Genomic DNA, 23,192 nt, shown 5'->3' with positions numbered 1-23,192 from the left:
AACAACCTCTGCTGGAAGTGCTTGGGTGCAGACATCCAGTGAGGACATTCAGATTTTCACTGTTAGGTTCACATTTGATAAGTGGCCATTGAGGGACTAGCCATAATTTGGGACTCGTCCCATTAAAGATTTCAGTGGACGATGCTGTACATACAAAATTTCTGCTGGAATTTCCTGTTTTGTGAAGGAAAAAGGGTGGATCCCAACTCTCTTTCACAGCATAAACTAGGCCCTTTCATCTTAAGAAAGAGGCCAAAGTGGGACAGAGGTCTGACTATTAGGAAATGTTTGGGACACATATAACAGATGAGATATTCTGCTGAATGCTTAGAAACTAATTACAATTAGTGGTAAAGCAGAAGATTGGGAACATTTTAGAAACCAGCAAAGGATGACTAAAAGAATAATAATGATGGAGGAATTGGAGTATGAGAGAAAACGGGTAAGAAAATTAAAAACAGACATAAAAGCTGCTACAAGTATATAAAAAGCAGAAGAGTAGCTAAAGTGTGTGTTGGATCCTGAGAGGGTGAGACTGGGGAGTTAATAATGAGAAACAGAAATGGCAGGGACTTTGAACAAGTATTTTGTATCTTTGTTGTACCTCTGTCTCAGGTATACAGATAGTTGGTTGGTATTACAGAACTTGATAATTGCTAAAAAAAAACACGTTGTCAAAGCTTTTCATCTTGCACTCATCAGGACAATTTGCAAGAATACCAAATGTTAAGGGAACAATTTATATTTCAGGTTTGACAACATTTGTCTTTTTCAGCAATATTTTGTATCTGCCTTCACACTAGAAGACACAAAAAGCATCCCAAGAATAGTAGAAAATCAAGAGGCAAAAGGGAGGGAGGAAGTTAAAACAATCATTATTACTGGAGAAAATATTCTAAGAACACTAATGGACAAGTCCCCTGGACTGATGGCCTGCATCCTAGGGTCTTAAGAGAAGTGGCTGCAGAGATGGTGGATGCATTGGTTGTAATCTTCCAAAATTCCCTAGGTTCTGGAAAGGATCCAGTGGATTGGAAAACCACAAATATAGCACCTCTATTCAAGAAAGGAGCCAGTCAGAAAGCAGGAAACTATAGGCTGGTTAGCTTAACATCTGTCATTGGAAAAATGCATTAATTAATTTTTAAGGAGATAGTAACAGTGCATTTAGAAAATCATAAAGCAGTCAGGCAGAGTCAACATGGTTTTGTTAAAGGGAAATTGTTTTAGACAAATTTAGTGGAGTTCTTCAAGGATGTAACAAGCAGGGTAGATAAAAGGGTATGAATAAATGTAGTGTATTTAGATTTGCAGTCGCCACATTAAAGGTAGATGCTGAGAGGATGTTTTCCCTGGTGGGGAATCTAGAACTAGGGAGCACAGTTTAAAAATAATGAGTCTCCCATTTAAGATGGAGATGAGGTGAAATCTCTTCTCTGAGGGTCATTAGTCTTTGGAATTCTCTTCCACAGGGAGCAATGGAGGCTTGGTTCTTGAATATATTCAAAAGTGAGTTAAACAGATTTTTGATTTGTTATGGGGGCAGGCAGAAAAGTGGAACTAAAGCCACAATCAGATCAGCCATGATCTCATTGAATGTGAAGCAGGCTCGAATTGCCTACTCCTGTTTCTATTTCTTATGATCTTATGATTCATTATTTCCATCCTTGATTATTAAATATATAAACAGAATAAAACAGAAACAAAGGAACATTCTGATTTTGGTGTGGGAGCACTGAGTACTAATCTCTGAATGCTCTGCCATTTAATTTAAAAAAGGCTTTAGTTAGAGCAATAAAGGTTCTTTAAAAATGTTTGTTTTGAGGTTATTACTGATCTTTTTTGTTTATTTGGTATATCTGTTCTCGAGTATAGAATTCCTTATCTTCATCTCCTCACTCCCTGAATCACCTTTTGATCCCTCTCCAAGCCTTATACTTCAAAGTTCAAGAAGGCAGAACAGGCAACCTGTATCCAGGTCAACGGAGCTCTTTAGTAACCACTAGGAGGCACTCAGTTGTGCAGTTTCCCACCCATCCATGTATTAGTGAAGAAAGACATTTCTGCATTGAGGCCACAATACAGATAGAAACAGGCGACGGCCATGTTGTGCACCTGTGCCCAGAGCCATTACTGACTATAACTGCATCATCAACTGTAATGATTTTGTAGGGATTGCACTATACCATTCACCTTATCTGTTTTATAGAGAATCTCTTGGGTGAGTTGAAACCATGCAACATGCTCACTAAACAGCTCCAGGAAAATTGGAAGAAATCCAGAGGGAACCTCATCGTTGAGAAGCTGATTTTTGAGGTCACTAGTGCCAACGTGGTCCATGACTCATCCTCCAAATACGTGGTGAGTGTTTATCATTGTGGAGGTCTGTCTATTTTGAAGAGATATATCTTATTGTTTTCTTGGGTGGGAAGCACTTGTGTCTCAAAAATTGCACTTATTATTATATTCTAGTAGTTGAGGTGAATAACAAATACATTTAAAGGAAAACTAGGAAAACATGGGAGACAAAGGAATAGAAGGAGTTGTTAAAAGGTTGAGTTGAAGTAAGGTGGGTTGAGGCTCATATAGAGACTTAACACCAGCATAGAGCAGTTGGGCCGAATGGCCTGTTCCTGTTCTGTATAATAAAATGTAGTTTTATTTTCTCCTTAATCCTCCCCCAAAACCTTAAATTTGACATCACTACAAATCCTTCAATGTTCAGTCCAGAACCCACCAATGAAAGCCCTAAGAATGCAGAGCATCTGAATCATTTTTTAACTTGTTAAGTGGCAAACAGACCAAGACATCCCATCTCAGGTATCTTGGAACTAGGAATCAGCAGCTAGGGATAGTTTGCTGTTCTGTCCACTTGAATCATTGTGGCTTAATTTCTTGACCTGAATGGATAAAATCTGAAATGTGTTTTTGCAAACTCATTTGGGGTTTGGTCTGAATCTAAATGAATGAACGGTTGGGCATTCATTTACATTGGAATGGAACCCATTTACATGTGTGTGTTCACTTTGCTGCTGCTGCTCATTATAATGGTAATTCTCACACACATACTCAAACACATCTGATTATTAGTATCTGGTAATTATATATGGAGCACCTGTCATTCTCTAAGCAGTTTCCTGTGCCAAAATTTTTGTCATGTTCTCTAGAGGTCTAGGCAACAGTATTAGTTGTTGGTTGGCTCACAAATGACTCATTACATTATGCTGTATCAATTTAGCCTCCCCTTTACAAATGGGCTTCCAGCAGTTTCTAACAGTGCTGGAGTTGTTCATTAAGGCAGAAAGAAAAACCCCAGGGAGTGGCTATACAGTATTACTGATGATTCACTGTCAATCTGCAGTACCGAGTCAAGAGCAGCTTAAAGAAGGATGACTGATACCAGTCATTAGGACTTCCAAGATTCCAGTATAGTAAGACTGACTTCTACAGTATGACACAGCGGCTATTTATAGTAAACTGAACAAATCTATTAATAGATAAGAGGACAAATCAGTAGGAAGTGTTCAAAAAAGTTTTTGAAGTGATACGGGACCAGTTTATACCCCTAAGGGGCAAGAGCTCTACTTGTGAAGGAAAAAGCAATCACTGACAACTGAAGAGGTAAGGGACAACAATAAATTTCAGAAAAAGCAGAAAAAATGCACAAAATATTACAAAACTTGGTGAAAGGGTGTGTGCAAAGAACAGCAAAATGTGACAAAACAAACTAAGAGCAACATGAATAGAAACTTGCAAGGGATATCAAAATTAATACAATGATTTTTAATTCTATTAGGAAAAAGAGGATGGTCAAGAGCAATTTACACTTGTTAAAAACTGACAATAGTGATGTTGTAATGATGTAATGGTACTAGAAAATGAGAAAGCCCCAGGATTGAGTTTCTAACCTAAGGCATTAAAGGAAGTAATTGAAGACATTGCAGATGTCCTATTTATAATCTTCTAAAATTCTTTCTGTGCATGAACCATTCCTTTAGATTAGAAAATTGCACATGCCACTCTGCTACTTAAAGGTTAGAGAGGGAAACCAGGGAATTATTGGACAGTTAGCCTATCATCTGTTGGGAAATTACTCGTGTCTATAATTAACAATAGAAGACTTGAGTATTACTGATAAAAGAGACATGTCTAAGCTTTTCGTCTTGTACTCATCAGGACACTCGCAAGAATGCTTGTAAAAATGGAGTAAGTGAAATTTTCAGCTGTCCAGAGACAGCCAACATAGATTTGTAGCTGGTAGGTCATGTCTGATGAACCTGATTGAGCTTTTTGAAGAGGTGACTAAAGTAGTGGGCATGGGAATATCTATGGATGTTATTCTATGAATTACCTGAAGCCCTCATAAGAGAGAGTTAAAGTTGAAACCATTGAAATTTAGGCAGATTATTGACCTGGTTAGGAAATTGGCTGAGTGGCAAGATGTGATGTGGTATGTTTGATGGGCCCCAAACTATTCACTGTATTTATTAATGGATGATGGAATAGAGATCCATATTTCCAACTTTGCAAATGACACAAAGATAGGTAGGCATGGTAAGCTGTGTAGATGGAAGTGTAAAATTCGAGATTTTAATGGAATGAGCAAAATTGCAATGGATGGATTTCAATGTAAGTAAGTGTGAGGTTATCCACTTGAGACCAGAGTACTTTCTTAATGGTGAAAGGCTAACATCAGTGCTAGTCCACAGAAGCTTATGGGTTCATGTAATAGATCATTAAAATATCATAGACAGTTTAAAAAAATAATCAAGAAAGCTACTGAAATGTTGGCTTTCATCGCTAGAAGACTAGAATGCAAGGGGATAGAAATCATGTGATAACCTTCAACCTTTAGGGAGAAAAACTAAAAGTAAGGATTTGGTGCACGAGAAGAAGGTTGGTTCATCCAGCTTCAACATATTACAGGAATGGCAGGATATGTACTTTGGTCCTTTGCTTCCTCTTCTTCATGATCATGGCTGTGGTATCAGAGAAGATGCTGAGTGGAAACCTGACAGTACTTCACTGAGTTAAAGAGAAACAATAGTAGGTGCTTCATCTTGCATGCTCACTAGAGAGCAGATCTATTCATGTACTCTTGATTGCAATCTGCCTTGAGATTATAAGAGATCTGAACAAAGGGAAAGCACATATCACCAATATCTGGCACATAATGACTCTGTCTTAAGTAGAAAGGCTGTTATTCGACAGGAGTACAGACTGTGCTGGTGACAGCAGAGCTTGCAGTTATTTTTCTCAGACAAGTGGATCAGCCTCATAAATAGCACACGTACAAAGTGTACATCTCTAATACAGCTGGAGTACCACTTCAAAAAGATATTCCTTTCATTAATACTTTCTACACAGTGCATACTTTGCCAGCACTATTAGGACATGGAACATTCAGAACTCTGTCATGCTTCAGGATTTCTCACAAATACACCACAAAAGTATCTTGATAGGAATATTCCTAATGTGCTATTGTTAAGTTAAAATTTAGCTCATAAAGGGGTTAAATTCATAAGGAGAAACAGGCTGGGACAGAGTGGTGGTAGGTATGCTAATGAGCTCTCCCTATGGCTCTGCTCTCTATCAGCATTTGCTTCCCTTTTTCTCAGAATTAAGCATAGTGCTTGGTCTGATCTAACTAAAGCAGTGTACATTTTGATTTAGACTTCCTGTCACTTATATTCTACATTTTTGACTATGCAATTCAACATTCTATTGCCTTTATTGATTGCCACTCTGCAAAGTATTGAGCCCACTAAGACTCCTGGGTCTTTTTCAATCTCGTCCTCAGCTATTCCAACCCATTCCCCATTTTTCAACATTTTTTCCTTATGTTCTGCCCATGTTTTGACCAATTGTATCCTCATATTTCACTTTTTCACTTAGGTTGGTGTCTTCTGCTAATTGGACTGATCTTCATTGAATTCTACCAGCCCCCGCGAGGCCGGTAAAATCACGGAGGTGCCAGGTCGTATTGGCTCCCCGACGCGGTCCTATCCCAAGAAGATTGGTAGCCAATTTCCATAATCAAAGGCCCTTCTAAAGGATATTTTACCATGCTGTCAGCATTTTGCCGATGGCAGGGTGATTTCCAGCTAAAAGGAGGCAGACTTCCAGCACCAGGCCGGGTCCAAAGAAGGGAAGGCAGTCTGCGTGGCTCCAGTGATTTCCCTGGAGGGGTTTCCCTTCTAACCCTTGGCCCCGTGAGTTTAATTTTTTTATATCTTACCTGTCTGTGATTCCAAGGTCTCCTGCATTTCTCAGCAGCGACCATATTTCTCGGTGGCGCTGCTGAGGCTTCAAAGCTGACTACCTCATGACTGGGCAACCAATTAGGAGGCTGCCTGCGGTAAGATTGCTGAATGCGTCCCGCCGCCAGCCCTTGCGGGGCTTGGTTCCCACTTTTTACCCTGGTGTCGGGGTTACCACTCGAATATTTTTTGGGGGAGGGTACTGCTCACCACCTCCCTTCCAGAAGAAAAGTCAGGTGCAGACTGGCTGACTTTAAAATAGGCCATCCCACAGCGATGACAAGTTGCGATGGTCTTAACAAGCAGAGAATGAGACCTCTGCCCCTTAGTAGAAGGAAGTCCCGCCCTCAAGTGTTGCCAGTCAATTTGATTGGCCGGCAGCTCTTGCAGTCTCTGCAGTGCCAGGGCAGAATAGTGAGTGATGCTGGGACTGCAAGGAGGCCCATGCAGAAGTGTCATGGACACTGGTAATTATGGTTTTATGTAATGTGTAGTATACCTTTAAGAAAGATGTGATAAAGGAAGATCACATGATCTTGTGTAACCAATTGAGGAATAGCGTGGACTACCCCTGTAGTCAGTATTCTGAGTTAGTAAGGAGTAGTATGGAGACAGGGTTTGAGTTGAACGTGCACAAGTGTAGCTGTTGAGGACCTTCATAAATAAACAGAATGTGCTCCGCCTAAGAACTGTCTGCTGATCAACTCTCTCTATTGTACCAACTCAGCCATCCCAAAACAAACCTGCAGCCTGGATCAATAAGTCCCAACAGACTGGTGACCAGGATCCAACAGACACCGCACTATGTGAGTCTGGAGTTTCTTGGATGGGGGACGGGAGGGGAGACACAAAGGGGGTGAGATAGTTACAGTCTTAGGGGGAATGCCCCCGATGCGCACAGAGCACTCATTAAGTTGGTACCACCCACTTCTTGCTCTTTCACCAACTTCGGTGAAAAAAGTGACTTTCACTGCCCAGAATATTATGGCAGTGGAGGTGAATTGAGGTCCTTAATTGGGCAGTTAAGGGCCTGACTGGCCTAAGGGTGGGCAGCCTAGTGGATACCTTACCCACTCCTCCTCCCCTCCCCACTCGATATTGTGGGAGACTGGGTCAGGGAAAGACGGGAAGGCGGGGAGGTAGTAGGCTACCCATATTCCCTATTTCACATGCCCCTTACTGAAAACATGCCGAGCGGTTTGGTTGGGGGTGGGGGGGTGCAGTTATATAAAGCTATATAAAGCTATACTGACTAAGTTATTGATATAGCTCGAAAGCAGTATTAGCTCAAACACCAATCTTTGGGGCATCCCACTTAGTACTGCTCCCACTGACACTCCTGATCTGACATTAGTCTTCTAAACAGTACCTGTTGTTTTCCATTCTTCAGTAAATTTTCTTTTCTGCTGAACTGGTAACCTTTCTCATGGAAGTTGATGAAATGTCTTCTGGAAGGCTGAGTCCACAGTTTTGTAGAATTTAGTACAGTTGACTTGGGTTATCACTTTCTCAATGGAATTAGAAGTTGTTCAGGCAGAATCCTTCCTTTCAGAATCCAATGCTCACTATTGTTCATTCCTGATGATCAGTTCCATTATTTTACATGGGATGAAAGTAAAACTAATGGACCTGTGTTCCTCACACCTTTTTTCCCCTTTTGAAAATGGGCATTATACTGTAGTCTGTATACAGTCTACTGGTACCTCCCAGTGTTTACCAACTACTATGTAACAATCAAACCTTTTTCCTTTTTGTCTGAAATTGGAAATTTTGATTGTAAACAGCATAAACTGCTTTTTCCTGAACCAATGGTGGTCCACACACTGAAGTACATTTAAAATATATTAGGTTATGGCTACAAATGCCTCGTCATCTAATTAGTGACCCGCATGAATGGATAAACAAGTTTCCCTCTGTCCCTACCTACTATCTAGTGAAACCACAGCCAAGGGAACAGGCTTGGCAGAATCAGCGGGGAAAGAAGACCCTGAAAGGTATCCCAGGCTGTTGAGTGAGGCAAGGGAGGAGTTAGCAGTGGTGCTGGAAATAATTTTCAATACCTCTCTGGCCACTGGAGAGGGCTAGAGGACTGGAGGACAGCCAATGTGGAATCATTATTCATAAGGGGAGGAAGAGATAAGCCAGGGAACTACAGGCCAGTCAGTCTAACATCTGTGGTGGGAAAACTATTGGAAGCAATTCTGAGGGACAAAATTAACCTACACTTGGAGAGGCAGGGATTAATCAAGGACAGTCAGCATGGTTTTGTTAAGGGGAGGTCACGTCTGACCAATTTGATTGAATTTTTCGAAGAGGTGACCTGGTGTGTAGATGAGGGCAATGCATTTGACGTAGTCTAGTTGGACTTAAGCAAGGCTTTTGATAAGGTCCCGCATGGGAGACTGATAATGAAGGTAAGAGCCCATGAGATCCAAGGCAGTTTGGCAAATTGGACCCAGAATTGGCTGAGTGGCAGGAAGCAGAGGGTGATGGTCGAGGGGTGTTTTTGTCACTGAATGCCTGTGTCCAATGGGGTTCCACAGGGATCGCTGTTGGGTCCCTTGCTGTTTGTGGTATATGTAAACGATTTCAACTTGAATGTAGGAGGGTTGATCAGTAAGTTTGCGGATGACACGAAAATTGTTGGGGTGGTAAATAGTGAAGAGGATAGCCTTCGATTACAGGAGGATATAGATGGGCTGATCAGTGGCAAATGGAATTTAATCAGGATAAGTGTGAGATGATGCACTTGGGCAGGACAAACAAGGCACGGGAATGCATGATGAATAGTAGGACCCTGGGAAGTACCAAGGATCAGAGGGACCTTAGTGTGCATGTCCACCAGTCCCTTAAGGTAGCAGGACAGATAGATAAGGTGCTTAAGAAGGCATATGGGATACTTGCCTTTATTAGTCGAGGCATAGAATATAAAAGTAGGGAGGTAATGCTGGTTAGGCCACAGCTAGAGTATTGCATGCAGTTCTGGAATCTGCATTATAGGAAGGATGTGATTGCACTAGAGAGAGTGCAGAGGAGATTTGCCTGGGCTGGAGAGTTTTAGTTATGAGGAGAGATTGGATAGACTGGGGTATTTTTCCCTGGAGCAGAGGAGATTGAGGGGGGTCATGATTGAGGTGTATAAAATTATGAGGGGCATAGATAGGGTAGATAGGAAGGAACTTTTCCCCTTGGTGCAGGGATCAATAACCAGGGGGCATAGATTTAAGGTAAGGGGCAGGATGTTTAGAGGGGATGTGAGGAAGAATTTTTTCACCCAGATGGTGGTGGAAATCTGGAACTCACTGCATGAAAGGGTGGTAGAGTCAGAAATCCTCATAACATTTAAGAAGTATTTGGATATGCACTTGTGATACCATGGCATACAAGGCTATGAGCCTAGTGCTGGAAAATGGGATTAGGTACCAAACAAGGTACCTGTTTGACCAACGCAGACTCGATGGGCCAAAGGGCCTTTTTCTGTGCTTTAAGTATCTGGTTACACTTGATAGTATCAAATACTTGAGGGAACTAATTGGAGTCCAGCTGCATTGATGAAAAGGAAGAAAGGCTTGTGTTTATGAAGTACTTTCTTGACCTCATAACGTTCCAAAATGCTAACAACTAATGAAGTATTTTTATAGTGTGTTGTTTGGTGTGAAATGTAGCCATTTTTCACACAGCAAGGCCCTATATACAGCAGTACAATATGGACCAAATAATCTGTTTGAGCTATTGGTTGAGGGATCAATAATGGACAAGACACCAGGGAGAATTCCTCTTCAAAGTAGTACTTTGGAATCTCTTCCATTTACCTGAAGGGGCAATCTATACCTAAAGTGCTGTAACCTTCAAGGCTACGGACTGGGGCAGAATTTTTCGTCGGGCGGGCAGAGCAGGCAAGGGCGCGGGTGGGCGCAGACCCGATCGATGCCCGCGATCGGGTCCGCACCACCATTTTGCACCCGCCCACCTCATTTCCCAACTCCTGTGAAGACCGGTAGTGTGCGGGCTGCAGCGGGTGTGCACAGACTGCTGAGTCCAATGGTGACCTGGCAGTCTGTTTAAAAGAAGGCCTGGCAGCCTCCTGTAGGCTGCTCACAATGGGCACTTCCAGGTCATACCACAGGGGGTCGGCTGAGCAGGGCATGCTGGAAGGAAGGGCAGAGGAGGAAGACAGGCTGCAGGGTCTGCCACAGGAGCAGAGAGGCCAGTGGAGAGCCAATATGTCCCTCACTTTTCTGATGACTGCCTTGCTGCCCTCCTTGAGGAGGTGGCAGCATGGCGGGAGGTGTTGATCCCCCATGATGGGAGGAGGAGGCCCCCCCACATGACAAAAGATGCTTGGGAGGAGGTGGCGGAGGTGGTGAGCTCCCGCGATGTGGTGCGGTGCGCCTGGATCCAGTGCCGTAAGCGCTTCAACAATTCGTTGCACTCTGGAGGGGTGAGTACCATGTTGGCATTGGGCATTTAACTCAGCAGGTAGCCCAGGTAGCCTTAGCCTTTGAGGCCCCCACCCCCCACAAGTCTTACTATCGTGACTGCATTATTGAATTATGTTGGGCATTTCTCGTACGCCGGGTGGGCAAGCAGATAGTGCCCATGCTTAACATCACCCTGAGTGGTTCATGAAGAGGTGAGTTCTCCCTCACACCATGTGTTGCTCTTAGTCGCACATGACAAGTCTGGGGGCAACCTGCAGGAGATGCAGCTAGGCACATACTTAGAACTCCAACACATGTCCTGTTCATGGTGATGAGATTATGGGAGGGGAGCCTCAAGGTCTCGTGGCCAAGAGCCATCTGCTGCCCTCGACGTTGCACATAGTTGCGCCTCCTTCCTATGGGAGCAAAGACCATGTGTCTCCTAAAGTGATGTACGCAGAATGTGTCCAAGGTGGCTGTTTAGGAGGGTTGGGAGCAGGCGTACTATCCTTATGTGACCAATCAGCAGTAGTGGGGAGAGGAGGCACTGGAGGCTCCATATGGGCCACTGTGGTTGGGGTGTGGCATGCGTGTGCAAAGTCCATTGTGCAAATTGCTCAATGAATGGTCTCTGTTTTTCAGGGGAAGAATGCTCACAATGCGTGCGAGCGTTGGAGTACTGGAGGTGGCTAGGCCCAGCTGCTGATGTTAAGCTGCTTCCAACAGGAGGCCCTGGAGCTTGAGAGGCGCCATGCGCCCAGGTCAACTGGCGTTGGTGAGGCTGGGGTGGAACAGCCAGGTATTTGAGGCCAATAGTGAGATCCGCTATGTCCTCCCAACATCCATAGCACTGATGATTGTTTGATTTGTTATTGTTGCAACATTGCTCGGTCACAGAGTGATAGAGTCAGAGGTGTGGATCATAGAAAAAGATCCTTCGGCCCTTCGAAGACGTGCGTGTCAAACACTTTCCAAAGTTACCTTATCCCATTTCCCAGCACTATGCCCATGGCCTTGTATGCCACGGCATCGCAACTGCACATCCAAAAGCTTATTACATGTTGGGAGGGTTTCTGCATCCGCCATCCTTTCAGGCAGTGCGTTCCACATTCCCAATACACTCTGTGCGCAAAAGTTGCTCATCACATCACCTGTCAACCTCATGCCCCTTACCTTAAATCTATGCCACCTGGTTACACCCTTCTCCAAGGGGAAAAGTTCCTTTCTGTCCACCCTATCTATGCCTCTCATAATGTTATAAATCTCAATAATGTCACCCCTCAATCTCCTCTGCTCCAGGGGAAATAACCCCAGTCTTTGCTATGTCTCCTGATAAGCCAAACTCTCCAGGCCAGCCAGCGACCTCTGCACTCTCTCCACTCCAATTACATCACTCCCATGAAGCACATTTCAGAATTGTGCGCAGAACTATAGCTGTGGACTATGCAGCGTTTTCTGCACTTGGAACATGACCTCCCTGTTCCTATATTCTATTCCTCAACTAATAAAGACAAGTATGGCATTTACCTTTTTCCACACTTTATGTACATGTCCCGCTACATTAACGGGCCTGTCGACATGCACAGCAAGGTCCGTCTGATCCTCCTTAGTTTTCACGGTCCTACCATTCATCGTGTATTCCCATGCCTTGTTTGTCCTGCCCAAGTGCATCACTTCACACTTATCCACATATCATTTCATTTGGCATTCCTTAGGCCATCAGACGAGCCCATCTATATCTGCCTGTAATGTAAGGGTATCATCCTCATTATTTGCCACCTCACCAATATTCGTCTCCATAGGTCTGGAAGGGGGAGCACATAATGAGTTGGGGGAAAAGGATGAAGTGGTCACTGTGTGCACGCTAACTGATCTATTGTCCTTGTTGTTCATTTCAGCATCATCAGAGCCTGGCCACTAGGAGGAATTGCAGATGCCCCGCCTCACACCTGAGGGCCCTCAAGCATCACCTGCATCACGCCATTTCTGCGAGGCAGGCACCAGCACAGATACTAGCACCTCGGGCATTGCTACATTGGCTAGTGTCCTGGGGCACAGTGGAGAGGGCACTTCACAATCATTGGAGGAGCTGGCAGAGACAGAGTGCCAATGGTGCCAGCAGTCGGAGGACTGCAGGGGATCAGGCACATGCTCAGTCGGTGCGTGATGATGTGCCGCTGGAGTCGTCCGCAAAGCAGCAGCTGCAGGGAATGCGGCTGGGTGTGTGGGAGCATCTGGGAGTGTTACGTGAGACTATGCTTTGCTTGGTATCCGTGGTGAAGGGATTCACACAGAGCATCAATAATGCAATGGCAGAGTGTCATGCTTCCTCCTGGAGAGAGTGGTGACTCTCGTGAAGAGATGCCTCCAGGAGAACAATCAGGTTCTCCTGGGATTACGCTTGGACCTGCAGTCCCTCACCGCACCAGTGGCCACAGCTGGTCATTGCCAATGTGGGAGATGGTGTGGGCTTCAAGCTTCCCAGCTCGTTGCCTGCCATTGACGGTGAGGGAGGTCCGGGGCGACCTCACGTTAGTGCAGCAGCTGCCTGTCGTATCTGTGGGCTCCTCTCACGGTGCTCTGGATGAGGGCACCAGCTGCTCCTCCCCTCTCCCAGTGACCCCTTCATCGGGTGAGGCTGCGATAACTGGGGTGATGCCAGCTGTGGAACTGGTAGATCCCTCGCAGGCAGACCCAGCATAGGCTCCACGGGCCAGAGGACAATCACCAAGGTCATCGAGGCCAACAGGACAGCAGAGTCAGCAGGCTGTCTCAGATGCCACTCCTTGTAATGGGGCAACACCAAAACATAGCACCCATAAATGTAAGCAAGAGGCACCTTAGGCACACCACAGGTTTCTCACTGGTGCTTTTGTTTTGGCCCTAGATTAGGTCCTTATTATTTATTTCTGCTTGATTAAAGTTTTGCTTTGAATTTGTGAGAACTTCTGATGGTGAAAATTAAAACCAGATGTGTTACCATGGCTGAGGATGGCTCCTTTGTTCTGCATTTGTATGTTTTAGATACATGTCATGAGTGTTTGAGTCGACATTGAAGTTTATGTCCAAAACCCTTAGTTGCAGCTGATGACCTGGCAGATTTAGCACTTGAGTGCCGAGTGTGGAAGCGCCAGGCAAGGCTGATCTTGGTGATCCATTTGTGTGGATTCCGGGTTAGCATTTAGTCCCTCAGCATCCCCCTGTTTTTCCTCATCCTCAGAATCAGTATTGGATTCATCGTGTGGAGCTGCATCCATTGCATCAACGTCTTCATCATCCAATGCATCCCCCCTTTCCAGTGCAAGATTGTAGAGAACGCTACATGCAGCCATTATCACCAACACACGATCTGGGGGTACTGGAGTGCGCCCCCTGAGCGGTCCAGGCATCGGAAGCGCATCTTGAGAAGACCGATGGCACTCTCCACAACAGCCCTTGTGGAGGTGTGGCTCCTATTGTACCGCTGATCAGCTTCTGATCTTGGATGGCAGAGAGGAGTCACCTTCTGAGGGGATAGCCCTTATCACCCAGCAGCCATCCATCAAGCCGAGCCGGAACACTGAAGAGCCCTGGCACCTGGGAGTGTCTGAGGATGTGGTCGTCGTGGGAGCTGCCTGGGTGCCTGGCACAGACTTGTAGAATCAGCATCCTGTGATCACACACTATCTGCACGTTCATGGAGTGAAAGCCCTTCCTGCTGACGAAGGCACCGGGCTCACCTGCTGGCGCCATGTTGGCCACATGTGTACAGTCTATTGCGCCCTGGACACGGGGGAAGCCAGCAATGGCAGTGAAGCCTCTGGCTCACTGTGCCTGGCTTGCCTGGTCCCAGCGGAAATGGATGAAGGTCAGTGCACGCCTGAACAGAGCGTCAGTGGCCTGCTTGACACAAGTGTGGACAGCTGATTGGGAGACACCGCAAAGATCACCCACCGAGCCCTGGAAGGAACCAGAGGCATAGAAGTTGAGGGCAACTGTGATCTTCAGAGCCACTGGAGTGGACTATCCGCCCACACAGGAGAGATCTCAGGGCCAATCATTAGACAGGTGTAGTTGACTATCTCCCTTGACAGTCAGAGCTTCCTTCGGCACTGTAGCTCAGTCATATTGAGATAGCTGCTTCACCACCTGTATACCCTGGCAGCAGGATAGCGGCATCTTCTGCGGCCCCTTCCACCTTGGACTACCTCTCGGCCCTGCGTCCCTTGTGCATGCGCCTGTACTCCCAAAGGTGGCTCCCCTGGAGGCTGATTATGTACACCTGGCCTCCTCCTTTTTCTAGCCATCTCTTCCTCCTCAGAGGAGGTGCCTCCAGTGAACATGTCAGAACCCATACCCAAGCCAAAGGGAGGCCTCCGGAAAGCTGCAGGCCCAATAAAGATTACTGACTGCAGAGTGCTGACCTGAAGGTTCAAAATACGCAGAAAGTTGCTGGAATTCGTCCTGAACTGCTACAAATCACACAGGCAATTTTTAAAAACTTTCTGCGATAAAGACTCACAGATCAGATTGACGACCCCACTGAGCCCTGTTATCCCACCCGTGAATGAATTTCATTAAAAAGTCTCTTACCCGTCTGCCTGTTGTACCCATGTGCCGGCCCAAAGATCGCATAGGCGGCTGAAAATCACTGTCGATTGACAATTTAAGGGCCTTAACTAGCCCGTCAATTAATGGCGGGCACACGTCAAACTTCATTGCGTGCCCGCCCAGTGAAATATCGTGATGGGGCGCAGTGATGGGACACCTGCCTGACGTCACAGCGCGTCATTTTACGCGCTGATGTGCAGGGCCTACCCTCCGCACGTCAGGCAGAAAATTCTGCCCCATGTGCTGGAAGGTGGGATTAAAATGGGCAGCTAGTTCTTTCATTTTTTCTTTTTTGACCAGTGCAGACACAATGGGCTGAATGGCCTCTTTCTGTGCTGTAGCATTTCTATGGTTCTAAGAGGTCTTGGCTTTACGCCTCACCTGCAAAACTATACACACATGATACTCAGTACTGCATTGCAATATCAGCATAGATTTTGTGTGCAAGTCTGTGGAGTGGACTTGAACTCACAACTTTAAACTCAGAGGCAAGAGTGCTACCAATAGGGTTGAGGAGTGATCATAGTGCCTGTGTGCTGAGGACAGGTATTGCAAATGTACCTTACACATTGCAAACGTATCTTATGCATTGCAAAACTACCTCATGTATTGCAAACATAGTTTATATATTGTTAAAGATTGCAGCAAGTGCCTTTTAAGAATACAGTTAACAGCTTTCCTCCCTTTCCCACAGGCCTACACCATACATGTAATAAAGTCGGGCAGCTTCGATGATAACAAGGCACTTATTGTTCGGCGTTACACAGATTTTGCAAAATTGAATGAAAAACTCCACAAGTATTTCAAAGAGGAGATGGGCAATGTGGTGTTTCCAAAGAAGATAATCCGGAAAAACTTCACACACGAAACCATAGCCAAACGCAGCCGGGCTTTTGAACAGTATCTCCAGCACATCCACTCAATCATGGACATTCGCAGGTCCAAAGTATTCCTGGAGTTCTTTTATCTCCGAGATTTAAAAGCAGGTCAGGGATTATTGCGTGGGGGTATGTGTGAGGATGCTATGGAGATGCTGGTCAATGCTCTTCATTTGCAGCAGAAGCTGTGCTCCTGGGATACTGAGCACTTACTTTTCACTCAAGCTTCTATTTCTCTTTGTTACCAAGAACTGGATCGCTTGGAAGAGGCCCAGGCCTACTGTGAACAGGCCTTACAAACAATAGACAACCAGGAAAATCATCCACTATTAGTGCCTTTACTTCATTCCAACATCAGACTCTCCTGGAAAATAGCTAAAGACAAACGTCAGTCCGAAGCCAAACTCCAGCAAGTCCAAGAAGCAGGGATAGATGTTTTAAATCAACCTAGTCTTAAAGAACATCTTATTAAAGATTTTTTAGAGTGAATTAGACACAACTTGATGCTACATGAGGGATGGAGGGGGCTTCTCTGGGCAAATTTCAGTTTTTATTAAAACGTATAGTTTCATATCTGCGAGAACTTTAAAAGGAACCAAATTTTAGTCAAACAAACTCAACTTTCCTGTGTATTGTATGCAGCATCTCTGAATAGTGTTACAGAAAATAGTTGCACCTTTCCTGGTTTCAGGAGAGTTATGACATAATGTAGGTGATGTAAAACAGTGCGCAGTGCACCCTAACAGGAAGATTTACTGGTGATTCACCCTATAATGTGGTTCTAATCTTAATCTCGGTTGATTCAAAGAACACATTTGGCAGTGCACGCCAGGCTGTTGTAGGTGTAGCATGATTTCTATGTTCTTTCAAAACCAAACAGATTAAGGTTGCAATACTGGGTAAATTCCTGATAGAAATATTAGTCTTAGGAGCTGTTCAGTAACATGTATTCAATCTCTTTCAATGATTTGGAGGTCACAGTCAATTTATTGATGTGCCTACTGTCTAAACTTTGCTTCTAATTCTCAGTAGTTGCTGTACATTCTTTGCTCTTCACAGTGAGCAAAACTACTTGAGTATAACTTTTGTAGAGTGTAATTTGGCTGGTTGGGCAGTGGGGACAGAGAGTGCAATATGTTAGGATACTGCTACATTTGAGACTGTTATTTCCAGAGGAAGGAAGTAAAGACAAGTACTGGTACTGAGCTATATTGACCAGATGGCACCAGGTTTCATCTTCCATCTGCATGGAAGTAGCTAATCACAGCTGGGGCCATAATAGGCCATAGTGTCAGCTTTAGACATTGGATAAGGATAGGGTTGGACTCTGTTATTACCGTCATTGCTGAATAGCCTGTCAACACTCAGTAGTTAGGCTCACATGTAAAGTTGCCCCTTGAGCGAAGTAATGAAAACCTGCTGGCCTGTGGAGCTATATCCCAAAATGAGATGTTGGCCTTCAAGAGAAATTGAGTGGAAGGTAGACATGTGCTTTTGGAGCTTGTTTCAGTTGACCCTGACAAATATAAGTTACAACCTGCTAAGTGAAGACAGCCTCATGCATGTTTAAATATTTGCAGCTGTCGAGGCAGAAAGAAAGTGGAAAACCTTCACAATGGAAGGGCTAACAGTAACTGTAAAAAAGACCTGCTTCACTTGGACACCACGTATTTGACTGCTGAACCTGAACTTTCTATCAACAGAGTATAAGGAAGAGGATGTTTTCTTTGCATCATGCAACATATGGCATTTTTATATTGGAGATATTACAATATACCAGTGTTTATAGTGAGAGGCCAGTCAATTGAATGATGAAAAATAACTTGTAAATATTTCTATGTTAACTATTTCTATCTGTATTCTAGTTTCCTTTTATTGCTGATGTATCATTAAACTGCAGTGGTGCCCATTTTTTTGCAATTTTTAATGTACAAGTAGGGCTCAAGACAGTTAAGAATTAAAATTATTCTTGACAGATAGGATTCAGGACTGGTATAACTGGACTTTCTTCAGCCCTTCCTGTTTGTCAGGAATTAAGTGGGGGACAGGCAAGCTGCTCTCAGTCCTGTGCCAGTGTTGCTTGCGGTGTAAGAAGTGCATGATCCTAATCATTCTCTGCACTTTTTTTTCTCCCATTTGATGTTCACCCTGCATGTCTGAAAGATACTAGCCAGAATTTTAGCACCTGGCCCCTCCATCCTGAGAACAGGCTGTTAAGTGGGGTATAAAGTTGGGTGGCATGGCGGGTGAGGCGGTGCAGGCCTGTCACCTAGCCACTTCTGCTGGAATTTTATGAGTGGCAGGGAAGGTATTGGACAGCTCTCACACTTGGACCAATTGAGGCCCTTATGTAGCCAATTAATGGCTGTGGTGGCAAGCCCCCCACTCACCTTGTTCCAGTGATGCTATTTGTTGTGGACTGATTGCAATCCAATTGGTGGCCACTGTTCCCGGTAGCATTGCTGAAACTCAGGGCTGCTGGCTGTTTTGATTGGCTGCTAGCTCCAGGAGGTGGGACATCCCCCCCGCCCGATGGGGATGGAAGTTTTGTCCTGAGCCAATTAATGGCCCAATGGCTGAAGAGTCAGCTCTGGAGTTCCCAGCCCCACAGACATAGGCTCATCCCCTGATCTTTCAGCAGCTGGGGGTGGGGGGGTGTGGTGGTGGACATGTGTCCAGTGCTTCTGTAAAATTCAATTATGTTGGTGACTTACTCAGCTAAACAGTTATAATTCAGTGACTGTCACAAAGCTATTTAATAATAGATGGCATCAGAACCAAGCCTGATTCCATCCTCCACAGATGATCCTTTTTAACAGAATCCATGAGGTAGTAATCAGAAGTAGAGAGAAGAGCTGGCTTATTTTTAACTGCTCCCCATCCCATGACACTGTGACTAACTTGTAGTTTCCAACCTGCTGCACTGACTGAAAGCAGTTAAATCAATGCAGACCAGCAATTGGTCCGTATGTTTTAGTAGTGAATTGGGTCATTCATTTGCATGCAGCAATTTGGGAAGTTACTTACTTTTTCTGGAACAGAAGTGCTTGACCCCCCCTGAGCAGTACCTATCCTTGATAAATCAGCAACCTGGAGGTCACTGCATTGGGAACCTTGGATATAGAGCTCCATTGTGTGGAAGATTGCTAATCAATAAGCAATAGATTGTGTGGTTCTGAAATTGACTTCCTTTACTGAATATATTCAAAACTTGGGCCTCTGCTTAATAAATCGCTGTTAAACTTCCGGGAGAATATTTTCAGCCAACTCTATCATTATAAACATACGAAGTAGGAGCAGCAGGAGGCCATGCAGCCCTTCGAACCACTCTGACATTTAATGAGATCATGGCTGATCTGTTTGTGTTTCAGGTTCCACATTCCCATCTGCCCCCGATAGCCTTTGATCCCTTGCCTAGCAAGAATCTATCTACCTCTGCCTTAAAAATATACACCTTCTGAGGCAGACAGTTCCAAAGTTGCTCAACCCTGAGAGAAAAATTTCTCCTCATCTGTGTTATAAGGGCAACTCCCTAATTTTAAAACAGTGACCCCAAGTTCTGGACTCACTCAGCTTGCCAAGATCATTCAGGACCTGATACTACAAAGCCCTAGATTAGCCATGATTTTGCAGTAAAAGCTAATTAAATGTATCCTGAAAGAAGGCTGTACAATAATAAATTTAAAAGTTAGTGTTTTTCTACTGTACTGTATTATCAGACTAACTCGCGCAAGTGGTCCAAATGCACCCTGAAGTCAGTGTAGTTGAGTTGCTAGAGATCTAGCTGCCACTGCACTGAACTAAAAAATCTGTCACAAGCCAGGGTTTGTTACTTCCTAGTGAAACACTATACATCTTCTAATAAAATCCCATTAGTTTGTAATTCTAATCTTGCATTTCATTTAAGCTTGCACAAAGCCACAAAAGAAAATTCTCCCTTAATGGCAGTAACAATGTACTGTCTGCAATCATAAAAACTTAACAGTAAAGTTGGATAGTATCATGCAGTTTATACCAACATTAAATCCTTGGCTGTCTTACCCTCTTGTAACACAGTCCCAGATATCTATTCCAATCAAGTTTCTAATGAGTTGTAGATTTAAAAAGTGATCTTCGATTTTTAATCCCTTGTCACCATTGTTCCAATAGCCTGATTGATCAATTAGTGAAATTTATTAAGGAGGGTCAGTGGGATGAGTTTTGAAATATATCAAGACTGTGAATCAATGCCTTGATATAGGGTCTAGTGAATTGCATTTGGATTAACTGCAGAATTGCACCCAATTTGTTTCTTTGGCCCTTTTACAATGCCTCCTTTCTTGTATTTGAGTTAGACTAGATTCAGTAAATGTATCAGAGGCAGGTATCTCACTTTTAACCCAGTCCTTAGAAGTGACACATTGCAATTATGTAAACTATTTAAAAAAACACAGCACTTTTTAAACCATCCATGGCCAGTAGTCATTTGCTTCAAAATATGTTAAAACTAAGTTATAGTACAACTACTTTTCTCTGACAGTGTTTGTAGAGTGTATTACTCAGGCAGCAGACAAGAGGAATAGTTAACTGGCCATTTCAGATCAATTACAATGTATCTCCTATACATGTTTAAATGAATGTGTGGTGTTTCATATACCAAGTGGCTAACTTTTCATTCCAGAAGTGCACAAAGTTCAAAATGATTACCAATGTGCTTTTCAAACTTCCCACAAGGAAAAACAAACCACCTGCGTGTTTTTTAAACATTGCTTTGCACTGAGTTGCAATTATGCTCTAACTGATGTGAATTCAAAGTACTGAGTTAGCTTCCTAGAGAGGGTCACACAAATTTTGTCTTTCCTGCTTTCATAAGTCACTTTTGGTTTGAAGTGCACCCACACTTTTCATAAATGCAAAACTAGTTGTATAACTACACTCAGTATACAGGCCATTCAAATAGCCACCATCCTAATTGGAAATAAGATCAAATTTTCATACATGGTTGCATTTGATGTAATACACAGTAATGTGTTGCTGCTGTTATTTTAATGACCATTTAAATTTAAAAGTGCAAGTCACAGGAGGGTAGAGCTGCGTTCTACTTTCCTGTTCATTGTTTAAATTATTTGATTCATTTTTATTTTTAATTTTATCTTCCCAAACTTACTGTTCCTTTAAAGAATATTGACAGATTTGCTCTCCCAAATATTTTTTTCCCCCTATTATTCCACTTTATGTGCTAACTACATTTTCTGTGCTGCTAGTTTCTTGCCACCTGGATGCATTTTTCTGTTTAAGATCAGACTCCATATACAATGCCCGCTTCTAGTGTCAGCACGGAATGTGACATTAACAGCAGCTATGATCTTTTTGTTTCTGGAAATTCACTGCTGCATCAAACAAAAATGCAAACATTCAGCAAAATTGCAATTAACAGCTGCACTGAACACCAGGGGAATTCTCCTGGCTAACTTTTGTCCCTCAACCAACAATAGATGATGGTCATTTATGTCATTGTTTGTGGGACCTCACTGTTGGCAAATTCACTGTTGTGTTTCCCTAAAACTTTCAAAAGTTTGGGACATCCTGAGTGGACAATTTATTTCTTTCTATACTCAGACATATTTTGGGTTTCCCTAGCAATTGACTTTTAAACACATAGATGTTCTTCTACCTGCCTTTAGCTTTTCCCAAACTTTTTAAACCAAAGTCAAGCTAGGTCTTGTCACGTCAATTTATGTATTTTAAGGAAAAACGATAATATTGGAAACTATGTTTAACAGGCATGTTAATGAGTTTTATTAAGTCTCAAATGTAGTAGACTTTAATGATTTATACAAAAGGTCTCAATTAAATACTTTGCAAATTACATTAGACATTGAATAACTTGGTCATTAACATTTTCAATTCTTTTTATTAAATATAAGGAATTAAGTTTGTCTGCGAGCTTATTAAAACACTTTAGAAAAGGTAAGTGGAAACAGAGTTGAACTAAGGTACACATTGAAAATGCCTCATAGCAGTGTGCTGATCTGCTCCTATGTGTTAACTTTTTTGTTTGGTCTTTTCTGTGACTAAATACCCTGTATCCAGTATTTTCTGTATGTCTACTTAGCAGTTGTCAGTCTACTTGGAGTTTTCCGTTTCCACAAATCATTGTCTCTATATTTTGTACAAATAGATTTATATACTATTCAACGCCTGTATGGTGCTTTGATGTATAAAAGGTGGCAAAAATAGATGAAAAAAGTTCCAAGTAGTTATTTGATACATGAATATTTAATTTAAATTTGGCTGATTGACTCAACAATGCAGAAAAGTCAAGGTAAAATCAGAGAATTTTGTTCCAGCTGTTATGCTGAATTTGGTTTCCCTGGCATCACAATTATTAAATCTTGTCCCATGCTCAATTTTAAAACATTTCTATTCAATCAATTTGTAATCTCTGATCGAATGAGACACACAAATGTAAATGTTGATATTTTGGGTTAGAGTAGAGATATAGCAAATAATGCAGTGCAGAAATTCTACCTTCTTACTCCAAAGGAAAACAATGTTAGGGAAGCAGATTTATCAACAGCAACTGATGAGCCAAAGGTTGTGCCAGAGCTGTAATATAACCAAAAAAGATCCACGTTCAGCACTAATCCACTCTGAACAAAAATGTGACGGAGACAGATTAGTACTTTCAAAACAGTATTGGTTATATAAAGAAAAAGTTTGCAGTGCTATGAGGAAAGAGTAGAGGACTGTAACTAATTAGTCAGCTCTTTCAAAGAGCTGACACAGGCACAAAGGGCCAAATGGCCCCTTCCTGCTTTGTATGATAATGGAGCTGAGGATGATGTTCATAACCCATCCAGCCCCAGGAACACAGGTTAGGAGGCAAGAATTTAATAGAAAATACTCAAACACTTCATACACCTAAAAGATACACAAAAACATTAGGGGCATGGAAAGAAATTAATGAGGTTACAGTTAAGAAAGCAAAAAATAAATGATTTCTCCACCCCACCCCTACTCCTGTGCAGAACACAGAAGATTAAAGAGGGGGAAGTTTAATA

At 43.2% G+C, this 23,192-nt stretch overlaps 1 protein-coding gene across 3 annotated transcripts in view; it reads left to right on the top strand.

Annotated features, from left to right (window-relative positions):
• snx21 (sorting nexin family member 21) overlaps window positions 1–18,058 on the top strand; it is a 49,651-nt gene extending 31,593 nt beyond the window's left edge. For all 3 annotated transcript variants that reach the window (XM_041204144.1, XM_041204143.1, XM_041204145.1), the window contains exons 3-4: window positions 2,210–2,361; window positions 15,966–18,058. In XM_041204144.1, the coding sequence (XP_041060078.1) occupies window positions 2,210–2,361; window positions 15,966–16,637 (824 nt within the window). In that variant the 3' untranslated portion in view covers window positions 16,638–18,058. The remainder of the gene's footprint in view (window positions 1–2,209; window positions 2,362–15,965) is intronic.
• Window positions 18,059–23,192: the final 5,134 nt, after the last annotated feature.

The sequence above is a fragment of the Carcharodon carcharias genome, chromosome 14, assembly GCF_017639515.1.
Source record: "Carcharodon carcharias isolate sCarCar2 chromosome 14, sCarCar2.pri, whole genome shotgun sequence".
In the NCBI taxonomy this organism is placed as follows: domain Eukaryota; kingdom Metazoa; phylum Chordata; class Chondrichthyes; order Lamniformes; family Lamnidae; genus Carcharodon; species Carcharodon carcharias.
This window is presented reverse-complemented; position numbering and strand designations above follow the sequence as displayed.